Source organism: Myxine glutinosa, chromosome 10 (assembly GCF_964187855.1).
Source record: "Myxine glutinosa chromosome 10, kmMyxGlut1.1, whole genome shotgun sequence".
NCBI lineage: Eukaryota > Metazoa > Chordata > Myxini > Myxiniformes > Myxinidae > Myxine > Myxine glutinosa.
Window position 1 is genome coordinate 32,428,483 of NC_136270.1, and position 17,351 is coordinate 32,445,833.

Here is a 17,351-nt window from a genome sequence, read left to right on the forward strand (position 1 = left end):
TGAATAACTAGTCTTGCTGGTGAAGGCAAGTGTCGATGTGTATCGTCGGCCATGTTGAATAATGGATGAAATCAACAGGGCATTGATTGAGGTATGCTAACCGCCCTAGGAAGCAAAGAGAAGCTGACGTTTTGGGAATTATCCCTTCGTCGACATCATCTTCTCCTGGATTGCCACGGCGGTTGGCAATTGGCATACCTCCATCTGGTCCTGTTGATGTTATCCACCAACGTGCCGCACCATGAATGATCCTCGCCTACCTTGTGCAAGATGTATGTACCGGAGTAGTTTACCCTCAAAACACTTGGCCTGGCACACGGCACAGTGTTCTGCACTATTATTTTCCAATGATGCCACATTTGGCATTCAGACTGATTGGTGTTGATTGCCAGTGTCTATTTGCATTGCATTAACGCAAGAGCAGCGTTACATCTCATTTCTGATATTACCTTGTCCCAACGCTTTCCGACCAGACGAGCCCGGAGAACCAAAACAGCTCGACAACTGTTACAACGATTGGGTTTATAAACTGTAAGTTGACAAAGGTGTGCAACCATGACTACCGTGGGATGCAACATAGAACTGATATTTCACACATTCACCCTTTGGCGGAGCAGGGGACGCTATGCATACATATACCTAATACCTTTCTCTGATGAAGGGCTAACTCCCAAAACAACTATTTCACTTTGCCTGCCCACCTTTGGTTCGCCCACCTTTGTCAAATGTCAGTTGATAAAAACCAATCGTTTGATTTGTCCACTGGATTTGGTCACGTCCTCAGCACAAATTGGGAAGTGATGTCTAAAACAACTACTATAATTTTACCCAATTCCTCTGTTGAATTTTTTAAAATCCTCTTTCAATTTGACTGGGGCCAGGGGGCATCGAGACAGGCTCAGGCTCGGGAGAAACAACCGCGCAGACCACGCTTGCCCCTCTCCCACCAAATCCCTCTCTTATGTAACTTTAAAAAATAACTTTCTTTAATGAAGATCCAAATTAGAACAGCAACAAGCTCATAGAACCACCTTTAGAGGCCATTTTTCTCCGCAGAGCAGGGGTTGGCCTTTTTCAGGCACCATGGTCCCCTTTTTGAAGCAATGTTTTATGGCCGGATGCCCTTCCTGCCGCCAACCCTGTTAGTCGCCTCTTGCGACACACAGGGAATTACCAGTGAACCGGTACTCAATTTGCGGACCTCAGAAGGATGACAGGCTGAGTCAACCTTCCTGGCGTTAATTCAGCGATCGACCGGAATTCAAACCCAGGATCCTATGATCCTGCAACAAGCTTATAAACAAAGCAAAATCACAGCAGCACCTTTTTAGCTCACAGTATAAGTGTCGAATAGTAAATAAATCAAGTATTAATAAAACGATTATTCAGGTTGAGGTTCGTGTCTGTCCGTGTGTCGGCGGCGCTTTCAGTGCTGCTTTTACTTTTCTAGCCTGGGTTTGAATCTCCAACGGTGTCCTTCGCGAAGAGTCTGCAAGCTATTACCGACACCCTGGGCAAATTACAAATTGCTATCCTAACCTTAGTCGAACCCAAGTCTAACCTTAAGTTTAACCTCAAGTCTTAGTCTAACCTTAGTCACGCATGACCAGCCGGTTCGTGAAACACTTGAGGCACACTTTCCCCCGGCTGACCCCGCAAGAACTTGGGACTTCAAACAAAGCATAACTTGATCTTTCCCCGGCCATGACTCTTCATTTATGTAATGATGAAGAAGTGAGGACAAGCTGATGAGTTTCGATCAACGGACCCCGGGCCCCGAGGCAGCGACCCCCTTCTTATCAGCCATGAGTGGGGTTATTACAGCAGTTGTAAACCAGTGAAGGGTCCTTATATGCACATGGAATATTGTCACTCATAATGACCAGTGTCAGTTCCCCATTGGACAGACACTTACCGTGGGCACTGGAAATGTTCAATTGGGAAAACGTGAAGAGTTCCCAATAGGACCAACATAATTTCCAATAGGGAAGCAACTAATCCCTTGGGTTTTCCCATGGGCACAAATGAGTCACATGAGCATCCCATTGGAATCTTAGTTCCCGACTCTTCCCCGATTCCCTCCCATAGGGAAGCACTGTGCCCAACTGGGCATTCCCCTTGGGCGGAAATGAGTGCCCTGCGATGCCCACGGGCGCCCGTGTGGGAATGCTGATTGCCTACACGTGGCCACCCCAAGGGAATACCATGGGAAATTTGAGTCATGGTAATGAGGCCATACATTTGACCCCTGCAGATAATTTGGAATTCAGTTAGTGCCAAGCAAGCAATCATGATGATGATGAGCAGTTTGAGATGCTGGGGAAACCATGACATAAAGGGAATGTGTTTTGGTGGGCAGCATATTTGATATACTTGTGCTATATTTTTCAGTGTTTATATTTTCATCACCTTTGTTTCTATTTCTGTTGGTGCATTTCTTACTATATGTTCTGTCTTCAATCAATTACCCAATGGGCTTCGGCAGTGGCATTGCCCCGGGAAACTGGAAGGCGCCATATTGCCAATTGATCCCTGCAGGGGCGATCCAAGCCTTGTGGGAATGTTTGGAGCGCTTGTGCCGCCCAACTTTGAGCTCAGCCTCGAAGCAAAGGCGATAGAAATGTATGGAGTAGAATAAGAACTATTTTTGGAAAACCCCAGCTGTGCTTCGCCTTGTAATGTCGTCGGTGGCAGCATTTGAGTTGGGCGCCCTGTGCTGTGCAGAGCATCTGTATTTACTGGGAGTCTGTCATGCTTAGCAGGATACCTGGAATGAACAATAGATATGCAGCAGGTGTATTAATGCATGATTTTAAAATATGGTATATTGCTCAAAGAAGTATGGGGAAAGCAGACCTTCTCGGTTAGTGTTTGCTCGTATGTATTATGGAAAAGTTGAAATGCCAGGATTCTTTTCCCCCAGTGAATGATGACCCCGTGGACACTGTGGCCCCGGGGATCATGATGCACCTTAACACTTTTCCTTTGTCTGTTCGTATTTCTTTAAAATAAAAATACAATGACTTTTTACAATACAGTTATATATCATTAAAAGTGAAGGAAATCATTTATTTGGACAATTTTTGGAATAATACTATATGACCTCTAACATATAAAACGCAATGTGAGTTTGTGCGTTTGTACAGATACCTGTCCCCCTTCATAAGGTAGGTTTTAAAGGTCAATCTTTTAACATGAATGTGTGTTCACTTTGGTCTATTTTTGATGATAAAACAAACTCGAAAAACATTTTCCATAAAAGAGTAATTATGTGTCTTCTCGCCTCGAAGCACAGAGTAAAACAATTGTTCATTACCTCCGCCACCAAAGGTGGATGAAGGTTATGTTTTCACCCCTGTCTGTCTGTCTGTTTGTTTGTCCATTTGTAAACAAAATATCTCAAAGAGTTGTGGACGGATTCGGACGAAATTTGGCAGAGATGTAGCGTATGTAACAAGGACGAAATGATTCAATTTTGGCGAAGATCCGGTTTCGGATCCGGCTACTAGAATTGTTTAAAGTGATTCTTCAACATTGGGAGATGGGGCCAAAAACGATCGATAGCAGGATATCTCAAAAAGTTGTGGATGGATTTGGATGAAACTTGGCGGACCCGTTGTGTGTGTGAGAAGGAAGAATCGATTCAATTTTGGCGAAGATCCGGATCCAGCTAGCATAATTTTTTTTTTTGATGTGGCCAACCAGGCAGAGGTATGCTCTCTACTGAGTGCCGTTCTAGTTACCCTCGCCAGAGGAGAAGGAATTACATTTGAGTCCGTTTGTTATTTGGCAAATTTTAAAAATAATTTTGCAAGTATGTCGATCACTGTGGTTTGTGTATTTGTGTGTATGTGTTTGTCTGTCCACTCACTTATACTTGCCTACAGGTCACAGTTTCTAACCAATCTTCACGAAACTTCACCAAATGGTAGAGTTCGTGGTCCGACAAAATCCTATAAATTTGATGTCAAAAGGTCAACATAGGCCAAAGGTCAACCACTTTTTATTAATTTCTAAAATCCGCAATTTTCATCCAATTGACTTGAAATTTGAAAAGAATTTACATATCGGCTAAATGAATTCAACCAACAACTATTGTTGAGATGAGCATAGGCCAAAAGGTCAACATAGGCCAAAGGTCAACAACAATTTCAAATTTCTAAAATCCTCAATTTTCATCCGATTGACTTGAAAATTGAATGTGATTTTCATATCGGCTAACTGAATTCAACCACCAACAATTTTTGAGATCAGCGTTGGCCAAAAGGTCAACATAGGCCAAAGCTCAACAACAATTTCGTATTTCTAAAATTCTCAATTTTTATCTGATTGACTTGAAAATTGAATGGGATTTTCATATCGGTTAACTGAATTCAGTCAAACAACTATTTTTGAGGTCAACATAGGTCACAAGATCAACATAGGCCAAAGGCCCACCACTTTTTTTCAAATTTCTAAATCCTCAATTTTCATCCGATTGACCTGAAATTTGAATAGGATTTTCAAATCAGAAAACTGAAACCAACCACCAACTATTTGAGGTCAACATAGGCCAAAAGGTCAACATAGACCAGATTTCTAAAATTGTCAATCTTCATCAGCTTAACTTAAAATTTGAAGACGATTTGTATATCAAGTCACAGAATTCAACCACTATTTTTTTTTGAGGTCAAAAGGATGCTCTACCGAGTGCTATTCTACTTTGTTCTGTTTTGCCAAGTGTCGCCCTGTGAGTGATTTTTCATCTGTTTGTCTGTTTGTTTGTTTGTCCGCACAGAATAAATAGGATTTTCTCTGCAACCGTTGGTCTGATTGACAGGAAATTTTCAGCATAGGTGCAACTGCACCTGTAGAATTTTTTAATGATAATGATGACGTCATTGGTCACGTGGTATTGGCGCCATCTTTTAAAAACCGAAAAACCTTGCACCGCGATATCTTCGAAAGCTCTGCATAGAAAAAAATTGAGACATGGCTCATTGTAAAGAACTCTCCATGGGAAATAACATGTTAATGATGATGACATAGGTGCCTCCATTATGACGTCATAATTCGACAAGTACAAAACTTAATCCGATCAAGATCAAATTTCTTGAGCATCATCTCGGGAGAAATTCTCATGTGGTTCGGCCGCAAAATTTGTTTTAAAAGCCTTAACAAAAGCCTTAAAAACCACTGAAAACACGTCCTGGTGAGGGTCTGCAATCTCTGATTGCTCTTTCTAGTTTGATGTAAGTGATGCATGTGTATCTATGGATTGATGCATCCATCGACATTTTGAGTTCATTCACATTCAATCGACATTCATTAGTTCGTTCACATTCACGTCACAAAAGGATTTGTTTTGACCTACTCGTATAAGGTTGTCTTGTACCATCATGTTGGCTAAAAGTTTGTTGATTCATCATTGCAATGGTGCTGGTCACAGTGGACTCTTGTACAACATATAAAATCGATTAATGACAGAATTTCCTGTGTTTTGACCGAAAACGTTGTTTCTGACCTTTAAATGCAAGTCGCTTTGTTGACATTTGAAATCTATTTTACACTCTGCAGTTTTCTTTCTTGCTACATTTTGTGCTATTCTTGAAGTGTGCACTGATACCTGAAGTATTAAAAGAAAACCAGTCTCAATGTTTAATACTCAGTGACTAACTAAATCTCCTTTCCTTTTGTGGTTGTCAGTACAAACAGGTAGAACAATACATGTCTTTCCACAAGCTACCTGCAGATCTAAGGCACCGCATACACGAGTACTACGAGCATCGCTACCAGGGAAAGATGTTTGACGAGGATAGTATCCTGGGAGAGCTGAGCGAGCCCCTACGTCAGGTACACTACGTCCTCCTACCAGTAGAGACCCTCCACCTTCCGGTTCACCGTCTCCCTTTAACCGGCCCTGACGGGTTTCGGTTTGCGTCAAACTACCCAACTTCTCGTTTGTTTCATTTTCTTAAAAAATATTTGTTAATTTCACCGTATTCATCCCAAAAACTATTCTTCCTCCCCATTTCTCCCACCTGCCCCAAAGGAAATTGTGAGCTACAACTGCCGGAAGCTGGTTGCCTCGATGCCACTCTTCGCCAATGCAGACCCCAACTTCGTGTCTGTAATGCTGAGCAAACTTCACTTCGAAGTCTTCCAGCCAGGCGACTGTATCGTGCGTGAAGGCACGGTAGGGAAAAAGATGTACTTCATACAACATGGCGTCGTCAGCGTCCTCACTCGTGGGAGCAAAGAGACGAAGCTTTCGGACGGGGCGTACTTTGGAGGTCAGTCGGAAACGTTTCCAAACGATAAAAGGAAAGAACACACACACACAAATAGCATCATGAATGATGAAGGATGCATAAAAGTACGTGGGGAATCGAAAAAAACAAACAAACAAAAAACTACTGAAACAATTACAAACGATGAAAGTACTACTTGGAAAACGTTTTATCAGTTTGGAATCGCATGCACTGCTTGTCCCCCACACCACAGGAAGGGATGGAGGATGCTGTCACCTGTAGTGACGTCACATCACCTGTAGTGATGGTGCACTGTGAATCGAAAGCCCTTGATATAAGAGCAGGACTGAAAAGATTAGGGAAGGTTTCTCGAACAGGATGAAAGAGGAATAATGTAAAAGAGGTGAGCATAGAGACTGGATGTTGGGAGTTTCACAAGAAGGTGATTGCTGGAAAAGTACGTGTAACCTATGGGGACTGGATTGACGGACCAATTAAGGAGCAGAGGAAACGCTACCTGAGGAGAATTGAATATTAAGTTAGCCTGGACCATGTGTTCGTGTAGGTTGTAGCTTTTTCTGTAACCAGGGACCTGATAGAGTGAGTTTGTCCTGTTCTTATGTATGCCATGAGAGGCGATATAGTTGACAGAGATTAGACAGGTATGTGTAAGCCGTACGTGGTCTCTCCGTAAACCAGGAGGAAGGATTTGGATGTGTCAGAGTCCTGTGTGTGGCTATAAAAACCTCTCCGCGGTCGGTGATGGTTCGGGGGACGTCGTGATGCCAGCCAACCCACGTGATGTTATCATGGCGGCAGCTGCGTGCCGCATGATTGGTGGAGCCTGGCAGGAAGCGAGGGGCCCTGTGGGCGAAGCCAATAAGCCAACAGCCAACACAATAACCCCAGGAGGTTAAAAAATTGCCACGCTCGGGCCCTAGCAGTTAGCCAGAGTGAGAAGTCAGTCGGGCCAGTGGCAGTCGAGGGTGGCAGTGAGACAGACACTTATCTTTGCGTTGTAATCATGGGCTGCACTATCTAGAATTGAGGTGTGCGAGCTCATCTGATGCCGTGACCTTTGAACTGACCAGTGCTGCCTGCAGTGAAGACCTTCATACCCTGTGTCCTTTAAAATAACTTCCCTGCCCCGACGCCCCACCCATGTTGTGAGTCAAGGTGGTGGTGTGCTCGTGCCCCAGAGTTTTCTATTACTGTACCTAGATGCATTCCTTTATTCCTTTTTTCATAATCATGTGTTATTTCTTAAGAAACGTGTCGCCTTGTTCCCACATTCTTGCGCGCGTGAAACGTTTCAGTGTTTGGGAAAACCCTAGGCCTAGGGTCATGTACAAATCTATATAAATAAAACACAGTTTGTGTGTGTGTGTGTGTGTGTGTGTGTGTGTGTGTGTGTATATGTTACCGATAGACTCCTAAACGGAGAGGCCCACGTGCTTGATATTTGGCATAGACATGGCCATTGAGCCTGGGAAGGACATGGCCTACCTAAAAATGACCTCCGATTACGAGATCCATATTTTTTATTCATATTTAACTTAGCGCATTTCAGCGAGGAACATTATACACTGAATCGCAGCCTGTGCCACAGCAGCGCGCTGATTCGCTCAGAGCGATCACGTGATGTTCCATCCTCGCCGCCAGACCATTGAACTGAAAATATATAGAATGACCATTGCCATTCACACCACATAGGTGGAGATGCAGCTACCGGGCGCCATCTTGGTTGGCACTCGATGCTGGGCGATGGTGATTTCCATTACGCGTTTGCACGTAATTCAGAGCGAAAAGCGATTGCGTTTTTTCACCTTTTGTGCGATCGTGTTTTGTGTCGATTTTGTGCGATATGAATTAAACGTCTTTGAAACAGCTGTCAAACGTCTTTCCACAACCATTCCGTAACCGATTGGAGCAGTTTATTGTCGCACAAAATGGCATTTTAACAGTTTTCTGGTTGTCTGGCTTTTAAAATCTGGGACATGTTCAAAACAAACGAGATCCGCGAAGCGAGACGGTCGAGTCGTGCTAACCAAGATGGCGACACGGCGGCTACACTTTTCACGGAGTATGAGCGTTCTATATATTTTCAATTCAGTGCGCCAGACTCGCTCACGTACTTGATTTGTGGCATAGACATGGCCATTGGGCCTTCACGGTGTAATTTGTGTGAGGCTTTTGTCCGAGTGAGCTTGAGTCGAGAGGGCGAATGTACGGGTTGGGAATGTACGGGTCTCCCTTCCCCCACCCGGCAACGCCGGTACTGGAGGGTGTAACAGGATCGGTGAGTCTCCGAAACCCGCTTCGTGCTGTTGTTGCGAAGATGCAGGACGATGTCGCGATTGTTGTGCTGCTCTCCTACCATGAGAACTGCAACGTCATTGTTGACTGGCCCTCTCCTTCCTCCCCTCACCTTCCCCTCCCCCCCTCTCCTTCCCCCTCCCCTTCCCTCCCTCTCCCTCCCCCCTCCCCTTCCTCTCCCTCCCCCTTCCCCTTCCCCCCCTTCCCCTTCCCCCTCCCTTCCCCCTCCACCCTATCCCCTCCAACCTACCCCCTCCCCTTCCCCCTCCACCCTACTCCCTCCCCTTCCCTTTTCCCCCTCCACTCCCCCCTCCCCTTCCCCCTCCCCCTATCCCTTCCTCCCTTCGGCAATGCCGGGTACTTCTGCTAATTGATCACAAAGCCGTTTTAAGAAACCGCGAGACACATATCCTGTCGGGGGGAAGAAGAAGCAGCGTTTTCAGCTCGAACACAGTTTCATTTAATTCAGCCATTCGGCATTTAGAAGAAATAGTGGGGGGGCCAATGTAGCAGATTGAAATGCCCGGTGAAATTGCTTGTTAATTTTTGGACACTGGTTGGGCTGTCTTTAGGGATGATATAAGTTCTAGAAAAAATATGTCTCCAATTGTTTCAAGTTCTTTATGGCGGCCATTTTGGATTTTCAAAATGGCGGATGTCGAAAACGTAAAATTCCATTATCTTGGCTTCTAAATGACCTAGAGTTTCGATTCTGGTGTCCAGTTGTACATTTTTGGGGATAGAGAATTGAATGAAACCTTCTTTAATAACCTACAAGGGATAAAAATAGGTTTTTATGGCACAGCCGAACCAGTGTCCAAAATCTAACTTAATGCACATCTATCTTAATTGTTATTTGTTATTTGTATGTTCCAGATTCGTGACCCTGAGCTATGATGGAGCCAAAAAGCAAGAAAACCAAGAAAGAAACTGATTTCACACTTTGCATTCAGTGCCAGGATCCCCAAGGTGCACTAGTGACTGAGCCAGCACTGGGCTCATATGCAAAGTTTCTCCAGTTCATCCAGGAGAGGGCACGATATGGTGATGCCGACTTCAAACAGATCAGCGAACGATTAAGCTGTTTCACTGCCACTGACTTGAGGAACAATAAAGCAAAGTGGCACCGGGCATGTTATGGATCTACATGCAACACTGCTCACCTGGAGTGTGCTAGAGTTCGCCACCAGAAAGCCTGCGAACATGGCGACACCCAGCATCTTCATAAGAGGTGTGGACGTCCTTCTTCTGCACCTGCCGCTGCAAGTACCTCAGGTTCTACGCAAGACGAGACTCTTCGCTTCACACGTTCATCATCAACTCCATTCAACAGAGACCTTTGTTTCTTCTGTCAAGAGGTCACTAAGGAAAATGTACATGTTGTATGCACGTTCAACGCAGGTAAACAGCTGAAGAAAGCTGTTGAAGAAGGCAGCAACCACAAGTGGAAAGTTCAGCTGAGTGCTGCCATCAGTGCACATGATGCTCATGCGATCGACGTCAAGTATCATCTCCCATGCTGGGTGCAGAATGTCCAACGTGCTCCCAAGAGTGGGACATCAAGTGATGACAAAGAACACATACTGCAAGAAACTAATGTTATCAAAATAGCCGCAGACATTGAGTTTGTCAGCCTTGTTCGCTCTCTACTCCAAGCTGGTGAAATTCTCAACATGTCTGACCTGAAGTCGGTTTACTCCAGGATTCTTGACAATAATGGTGTGCACAATGTCCCATCACCTACTACCCAAGGCATGAAGGAGAAAATCAACTCTCACATTGATGACGTTCACTTCATGAAACCAAAACGTCGAAACGAGTCAGACTGTGTATTCTCCACTGCCGTGCGTGATGCAGCTGTCGAAGATGCAATGACGAAGACAAATGAAAAAAACATCGAACAACTGTTTGAGAGTGCCTCTGTTCTCCGCAGTGCCATTGCTTGTCAGAACAAGCACCCATGGCAATTTGAAGGAGAAATAAACACTGATGATGCTGAAAAGCATGTACCCAAAGTACTCTATGCTTTCCTCCGCTGGCTACTGGAAGGACCAGCCACGAGCATTGAGCCAGAGACTATGCGCTCAGCCACTATTCATCGAGATGTTATAACCATCAGTCAGAACATCATGTACGGCTACAAGTCAAAACGCCAAGTCACGTACAAGCCCAAAGAGCCAGATGCACCATTCCGCCATCGCTTAGAATGGCCACAGCAGCTTGCCGTTGCCATTGTAGTCCATCAGTCCACCAGAAACAAGAAGCTTCTGGATTTCCTGCATGGGTTCGGTCTGTCTGTTGATTATAGTCGGATCTTGCGGTTGGAGACACAGCTGGCCAACTCAGTCATAGAGTCTACGACAGAACAGGGTGTATACTTTCCAAGAACCATGTGCATAGGGACGTTTGTCTTCTTTGCAGTGGACAACAGTGACTTCAATGAAGACACACCTGATGGGAAGCGGACACTCCATGCTACAGCCTGGGCACTCTACCAACGACGGGAACATGCACCCTCCACAGATGAACATAGAACACTGACACTACATGACCGAAAGGCCAGACACCGCTCACTCAAGGTTCTGACTGCTCCAGACTTTGTTCCTTGCCAAGCACCAAACAAACAATCTGCCACAGGTACCACGTATAGCTTCAAGACACGGTCAAACCCAGATGTCACCAAGCCGTACTCTGCGACGGACACAGTGTGGCTACTTTCACGCACAATCATGCGAACAGCTGAAGCTGAGGACGTACAAGACGACATCATCCCACCAGATGACCAGCTGCAAGCTGCAGAACCCCAGCATGCTGACCCTGTTGGGTCACTCGTCCACGATCCAAAACAACCACCTGGCAGTAGGATCAAGCATCACGATATCCCAACTTGGACAGCCTACAACTCACTGCTCTCCTCTTCGAAGCCTCTGACAGAGGTCAACGCCCTGCCATTGGTAGCAGCACCAGCCCATGAATGGCAAACACTGATAACAGTCTTGAAACAGACACAGCAAATCAACTGCATGGTCATGGGTCCCGATAGGAAGACAGTGATCACCTTAGACATGGCCCTGTATGAGCGAGCCAAACAGCTGGCGATGACCAGAGATGACTGCAAAGGCAAGTGGGTACTGCGACTAGGGGAGATGCACACTGTGATGGCTGCACTGAGGGCTGCTGGGAATGCCATAGAGGACAGTGGTCTTGACGAGGCTTGGTCTGAGGCTGATATCTATGGCCCAACAACGACCAGACAAATACTGGAAGCCAAGCACATGAAGAGGGCTTTGGAGGCCCACATCACCACTGTCCAAGCCCTCTTCGACTTCTATGTGGACGAATTCTTCCAAGAGCATCCCCATCTGAGGGGCCCATGTACCCAGTCAGCACAACAGGTTGCCCAGAGCTGTCATCTACACAACCGAGAGGAGATGACAAGCGCGCAGAACAACATGCTAGCTGTCCTCGAGTCAAACGAAGTCCTGGAGGCCATGGCAAAGTTTGATGAGAGGAAAGAAGCCAAGAGTCCACTGTTCAAGTTTGTGCGACGCTACATGCGGATGATAATGCTGATATACACATTCATCCGTGCCACCCGTGATGGACAATTTGAGCTTCACCTGTCTTCACTGGATGAGATGTGCATATACTTCTTTGCACATGACAAACAGAAATATGCCAGGCTGACTCCCCGGTACCTTGCAGAGATGAAGGCCCTGAAGATGACAGATCCAGGGATCTACCAAGAGTTCATGGATGGGAACTTCAGTGTCCATAAGAATGAAATCCCCTTCTGTGCTGTAGGTGTGGACCATGCACTGGAGCACATCAACAGGATCATGAAGGTGACAGGGGGTATTGTGGGCATTACCCAGAATGCCAGTGCCCGCGAAAGGTTCTTTCTGACAGCACCAGAGCTGAGTAGGCTTGCTGAAGAAGCCCGTCAGATGGCTGGCTCACAATCAGCTACACGCAAGGAGCACCACGACCTATCAACCACAGTCTGGGCTCGGCAGGAAGACAACATTCGTCGACTGAAGAATGTGATCAGAGAGTCCATGAATCCCATGACGCATGAGGGTGAAGACCTGACGACTATCATCACCAAGGTGGTGATGCCAGCTGAAGTACAGAAGGATGTCTGCAACCAAGATGAGATTGGTCAGAAAGCGTATAACACGTTTGTTGCAGAGCGCATCAACACAAATGAAATCAACCTTTGGGCCAGAATGGGAAAGGTCAAACTGAAGATGTGGAAGAGTGCCAGGAAAGCTGTGAAGCACAAACTGGCAGACAAGGTTGTAGAGCTGAAAGACGACAGGTCACTGTTTGCGCGCATGCTGATCGTGGCCCGCTCACGACCAGAGATCAACTTGAAGGATGCCATAGGTCAATATGAATTCACCGCGCTTCCACGAACCCTCTTTGCAATGGCTGGGACACTACTACCATGCACAGACAAAAGCAAGCTCATGGGCATCCTAGAAGATCTACCCAAGAAGTCAACTGGCACTGGTCAGCAGCCAGACGACGACAATCCTGAACATACTCCACCCCCTCCCAAGAAGGTGACTGTCATAGACGGCATGGCATTAGTGCAAGCAATGGGTAAGCCACAATGGGTCAAAACATGTGCCCAGTGGGCTGGCCATTTCAATGCAACACTGGACTGCAAGACCAACGGGTATGATGAAGTCCACCTCGTGTTTGACCGATATGATCTGCCAAATTCACTGAAAGAGGCCACACGGGAGAGGCGCCAAGGTGGCAAGCCGCCCACTGCTTACCACGTTCAAGACAGCACCCCGATTGGGAAACTGACAGCAAAACAGTTCCTGTCGCACACCAACACCAAAGATGAGCTAACTGTCTATCTGGCAAAGAAAGCTCTGTGTCACTTTGAGGGGACTACCAAGGTCTTCATCGTCACTTCAAGGCAGGATGTCTTCTCCAACTGCATGGATGTACAGCATCTCCGTAGCTCCCAGGAGGAGGCTGATACGAGGATCTTTCTTCACAGTCTAGATGCGTCCGAAGAGGTGCAACACAGCTGTACATTCAGTCACCTGATACTGATGTATTCATCCTAGCACTCCACCGGTACCATGAACTATGCAAAGACACATACTTCATCACGGGTGTGGGGAACAAGAAGAGGCAAATCTCACTGGAACCAATAGTACATGAACTTGGTGTCAGGAAGGCTGCAGCCCTACCAGGATTCCATGCATTCACGGGAGCAGACCAGACTGGTCGGTTTGCCGGCAAGGGAAAGCTCACATGTTGGCAAGCCCTCAATAGGTGCTCTGTTGAGGTGGTATCTGCGTTTCATGACCTTGGGGCCTCTGAGGAGCTGAGAGCTGACACAGAAAGTGACATTGAGGCATTTGTATGCCAGCTGTATGAGCCTCGTACTACAGTTGTGGATGTGGGCAAGCTGAGGTGGAGACTGTTTACCAAGAAACAGCTAGAGGCACAGAAGCTGCCACCAACACGGGGAGCTTTACATGAAGCCATTGCTCGTGCACATTTCCAGGCCATGGTGTGGCATCAGGCTGATGTACCGGACCCCCAGCTTCCACAACCAACAGAACATGGATGGAGAGCAGAAGGAGATCAGCTGGTGCCCATCACAACCAAGGACCCTCCAGCCCCAGCTGCCATCACACATCTAATCAAATGTAACTGCAAGAAGACCCAATGCATGTCTCACTGCTCATGCAGGTCTCAGCATCTCAACTGTTCTGAGATGTGTATGTGTGGGGCAGATGAAGAGGTGTGTGGTAACACGGGTCAGGAGCGCCCCATGGGAATCGATAACACTGATGATGAGGAGGATGGAGATCCTTCAATGTAACAATGAACACTGCCAACTAAAAATATTGCACAAAGACATTATAAGTGTACATTTGAACACTAAAGTCCAGCCTTTATGTGATTTAGAAGTGAAAATGATGGAAAAAAATATATATGTGTTGGCATAAGTGCGTGAAAATCCAAGATGGCTGCCATAAGAACCCTTTTGATCATATGTAGGTGTATAAATGTGTGTTTATTGGATTAAGTATCCGCAAATATGTACATTTGGACACCAAAATTAACACTCTAGGTCATTTAGAAGCCAAGATAATGACAATTTCGGTTTTCAACAAACGCCATTTTGATAATCCAAAACGGCCGCTATAAAGAACTTGAAAAAAATGGAGACATATTTTTTCTACAACTTCTATCATCCCTAAAGACAACCCAACCAGTGTCCACAAATTAACATTTGAATTCAACGGGAAAACATTGGCCCCCCCACTAAAAGCCCAGTGGAGGTATCAACAAAATCCTTTCACCTTTCCCTGATAAGGCTGGAGTGCCCCAAGGCAGTGTTCTGGGCCCAGTCTTATTCCTGATGTTCATCAACAATCTCTGACTCTCGAAAATCCTCTTGATCTATTTACTGAATGACTCCACCCTCTCCCGTGACATCCCTCATCCTTCAGACAGGGAGTCTGCAGCCTTTTCTATCTTTTCAGACCTTGATGAAATCACAAGATGATCAAACTCTTGGAATATATCTTTCAATCCTGACAGATCTCTCTCACTCCCTCTCTCTGAAAGGACTGTATGGAAAACCTTCCTATGCACTTTCTTATTTATATATATATATATACGTATGTGTATATGAAAAAGGTATAAATCTCCAAATGCGCTTGCAAAAATATGGTAAAGGTTAATGCCTGTACCGACCTTCAACCTGAAGACCATGAAGAATTGGCAGCAAAGATAATTGTGTTTTGACAAGCTGTGAATATCATGAGCTTGACGAGTGGAATAACCACTCACACTTGCACTCGCGACTCATATGGAGAAAATTGTCTTGCTTGGTCCAGAGGAAGCTGAACCCAGAATGGTTTACCTGGTACTGAAACACATCAGTGGATTCTTGTTCGCCTTGCCCACAAGATAGGCCGCTCTAAAAATTCAATATATATTCGTTTAGTTGCAGCTTTGACAAATATCACTCAGGTTGGTTTAGGAGATCTTGCTGTGTAACATCGTCCATTGCCTTTTTCGTGATGATTTTGAGCTCACCTGGAACGAGGTTCAGGGGAGCTTATGCGATGGCGCGTCATTCCGTCAGTCCATCCATCAGTCCTTCCATCCGTAAACACTTGAAACTTCTTCTCCAAAACCGCTGATGGGATTGCGACCAAATTTGGCACAAATGATATTTGTTGTGTTGTGACTAAAGTTTGTTCACGGCATTAAAAAAATAATCGGTGTCTCAGGGGGTCTACCAATGGTCATAGTTGGTCCAGGTTTGGGCCCCAAAATAGGTATTTTTTTTGTTTGTTTGTTTGTTTAAAGTCTTATAATTATGTTGGTATGATTCTATATGTTGCCTTGGCTTCTAGCAACCATTGAAATTGGTTTAAAATACCCTTAGTCGGTGCAGTATACTGTTTATTCTACCAGGTGAGCGCCAAGGGTATTGCCCCTATGTTTCTACAGACTTGGCATTTAATATGGAATATTTTTTTTGTGGGGGTGAACTTACTTTTCAAGATGACTTAGAACCAAAAGTTCATTGGAATTATGTTGAAATTATTCTAGATTTTGTTAATGTGACCTTTAAAAGAAACAAAAACCACATTTGACATTTCAAAGCAAATAAATTGATCCTTGAAAGTGATGTAAACTGATATCGAACTCAATTCACGGACAGTACTGTATTAAACTTCTGTACGTTTTCCAGAAGTATCTCTTTATTTTGCACATTAGCCAATTTTTTTTTCAACAAAAACAAAAGCTAAATTATGACTGGGATTACGGACGTAAAATTACAGTTCAGTACTTTGTGTAACCCCCACGAGCATTCAGGAGAGCACGTACACGTCGAGGCATGCTGTTCACGAGATTTGCCAAAGTTTGGACAGGAATCGCTTGCCATACAGTTACAATAGCCTGCTGCAATTCACGCACAGAGGCACTGCTGGTCCAAGTTGTCGATTTGACGCGTTAATTCTGCCCACAAGTTCTCTATCGGATTCATATCCGGGGACATGGCAGGCCACTCCATATGCTCTACACCACGGTCAGCAAGAAAGTGTTGGATCATGCGAGCACGATGAGGCCGTGCATTGTCATCTTGGAAGACAAAGTTTCCTCGAAAGGCTGCACGAGCAAATGGAAGCATTGTTTCTTCCAGAATGACCCTGTACTTGAACTGGTTCAGGTTTCCATTCAGAATAACCAGGTCAGTTTTGCCCCCTGCATGAAAAGCAGCCCAAATGGTCACCCCACCACCTCCACCTTGGACTCTTGGCACTATACAATCTTCGTTGTGGGCTTCATGCACTTGTCTGCGCACTCGGACGCGGCCATCTTGACGATAGACCAGAAATCTAGACTCGTCACTGAAGGTCACGTGATTCCAGTGTCCTGGCTGCCATTGACGGTGCTCTCTGGCCCACTGCAATCAGCGCTGGCTGTGTTGTCTGGTCAGGCGTGGCTTTCTCAGGGGACGCCTGGCACTATAGCCTGCTTGAACCGGTCGTTGGTTGACTAGCCTTCTGGATACAGGCACATTTGTCAGTTGCTGCCACTCAGCCCTAAGCCGATTAGCTGACTTGGCACGGCCATTGCAGACTAACCTGTGCAGCTGGCGATCATCCCTCCTTATGGTTCTGCGGGGACGTCCTGGCCTCGGTATTGGAGTAGGGACACCCCTCTGAGCATTTCGTTTCAGGATCTTTGACACCTGACCTTGAGTGATGCCATACTGCCGAGCAATAGCACGCTGTTTCATGCCAG

The 17,351-nt window shown here is 45.7% G+C and overlaps 1 protein-coding gene across 2 annotated transcripts in view; it reads left to right on the top strand.

Annotated features, from left to right (window-relative positions):
* LOC137434428 (potassium/sodium hyperpolarization-activated cyclic nucleotide-gated channel 4-like) overlaps window positions 1-17,351 on the top strand; it is a 317,160-nt gene that overhangs the window by 265,242 nt on the left and 34,567 nt on the right. For both annotated transcript variants that reach the window (XM_068127406.2, XM_068127407.2), the window contains exons 5-6: window positions 5,686-5,832; window positions 6,032-6,272. In XM_068127406.2, the coding sequence (XP_067983507.1) occupies window positions 5,686-5,832; window positions 6,032-6,272 (388 nt within the window). The remainder of the gene's footprint in view (window positions 1-5,685; window positions 5,833-6,031; window positions 6,273-17,351) is intronic.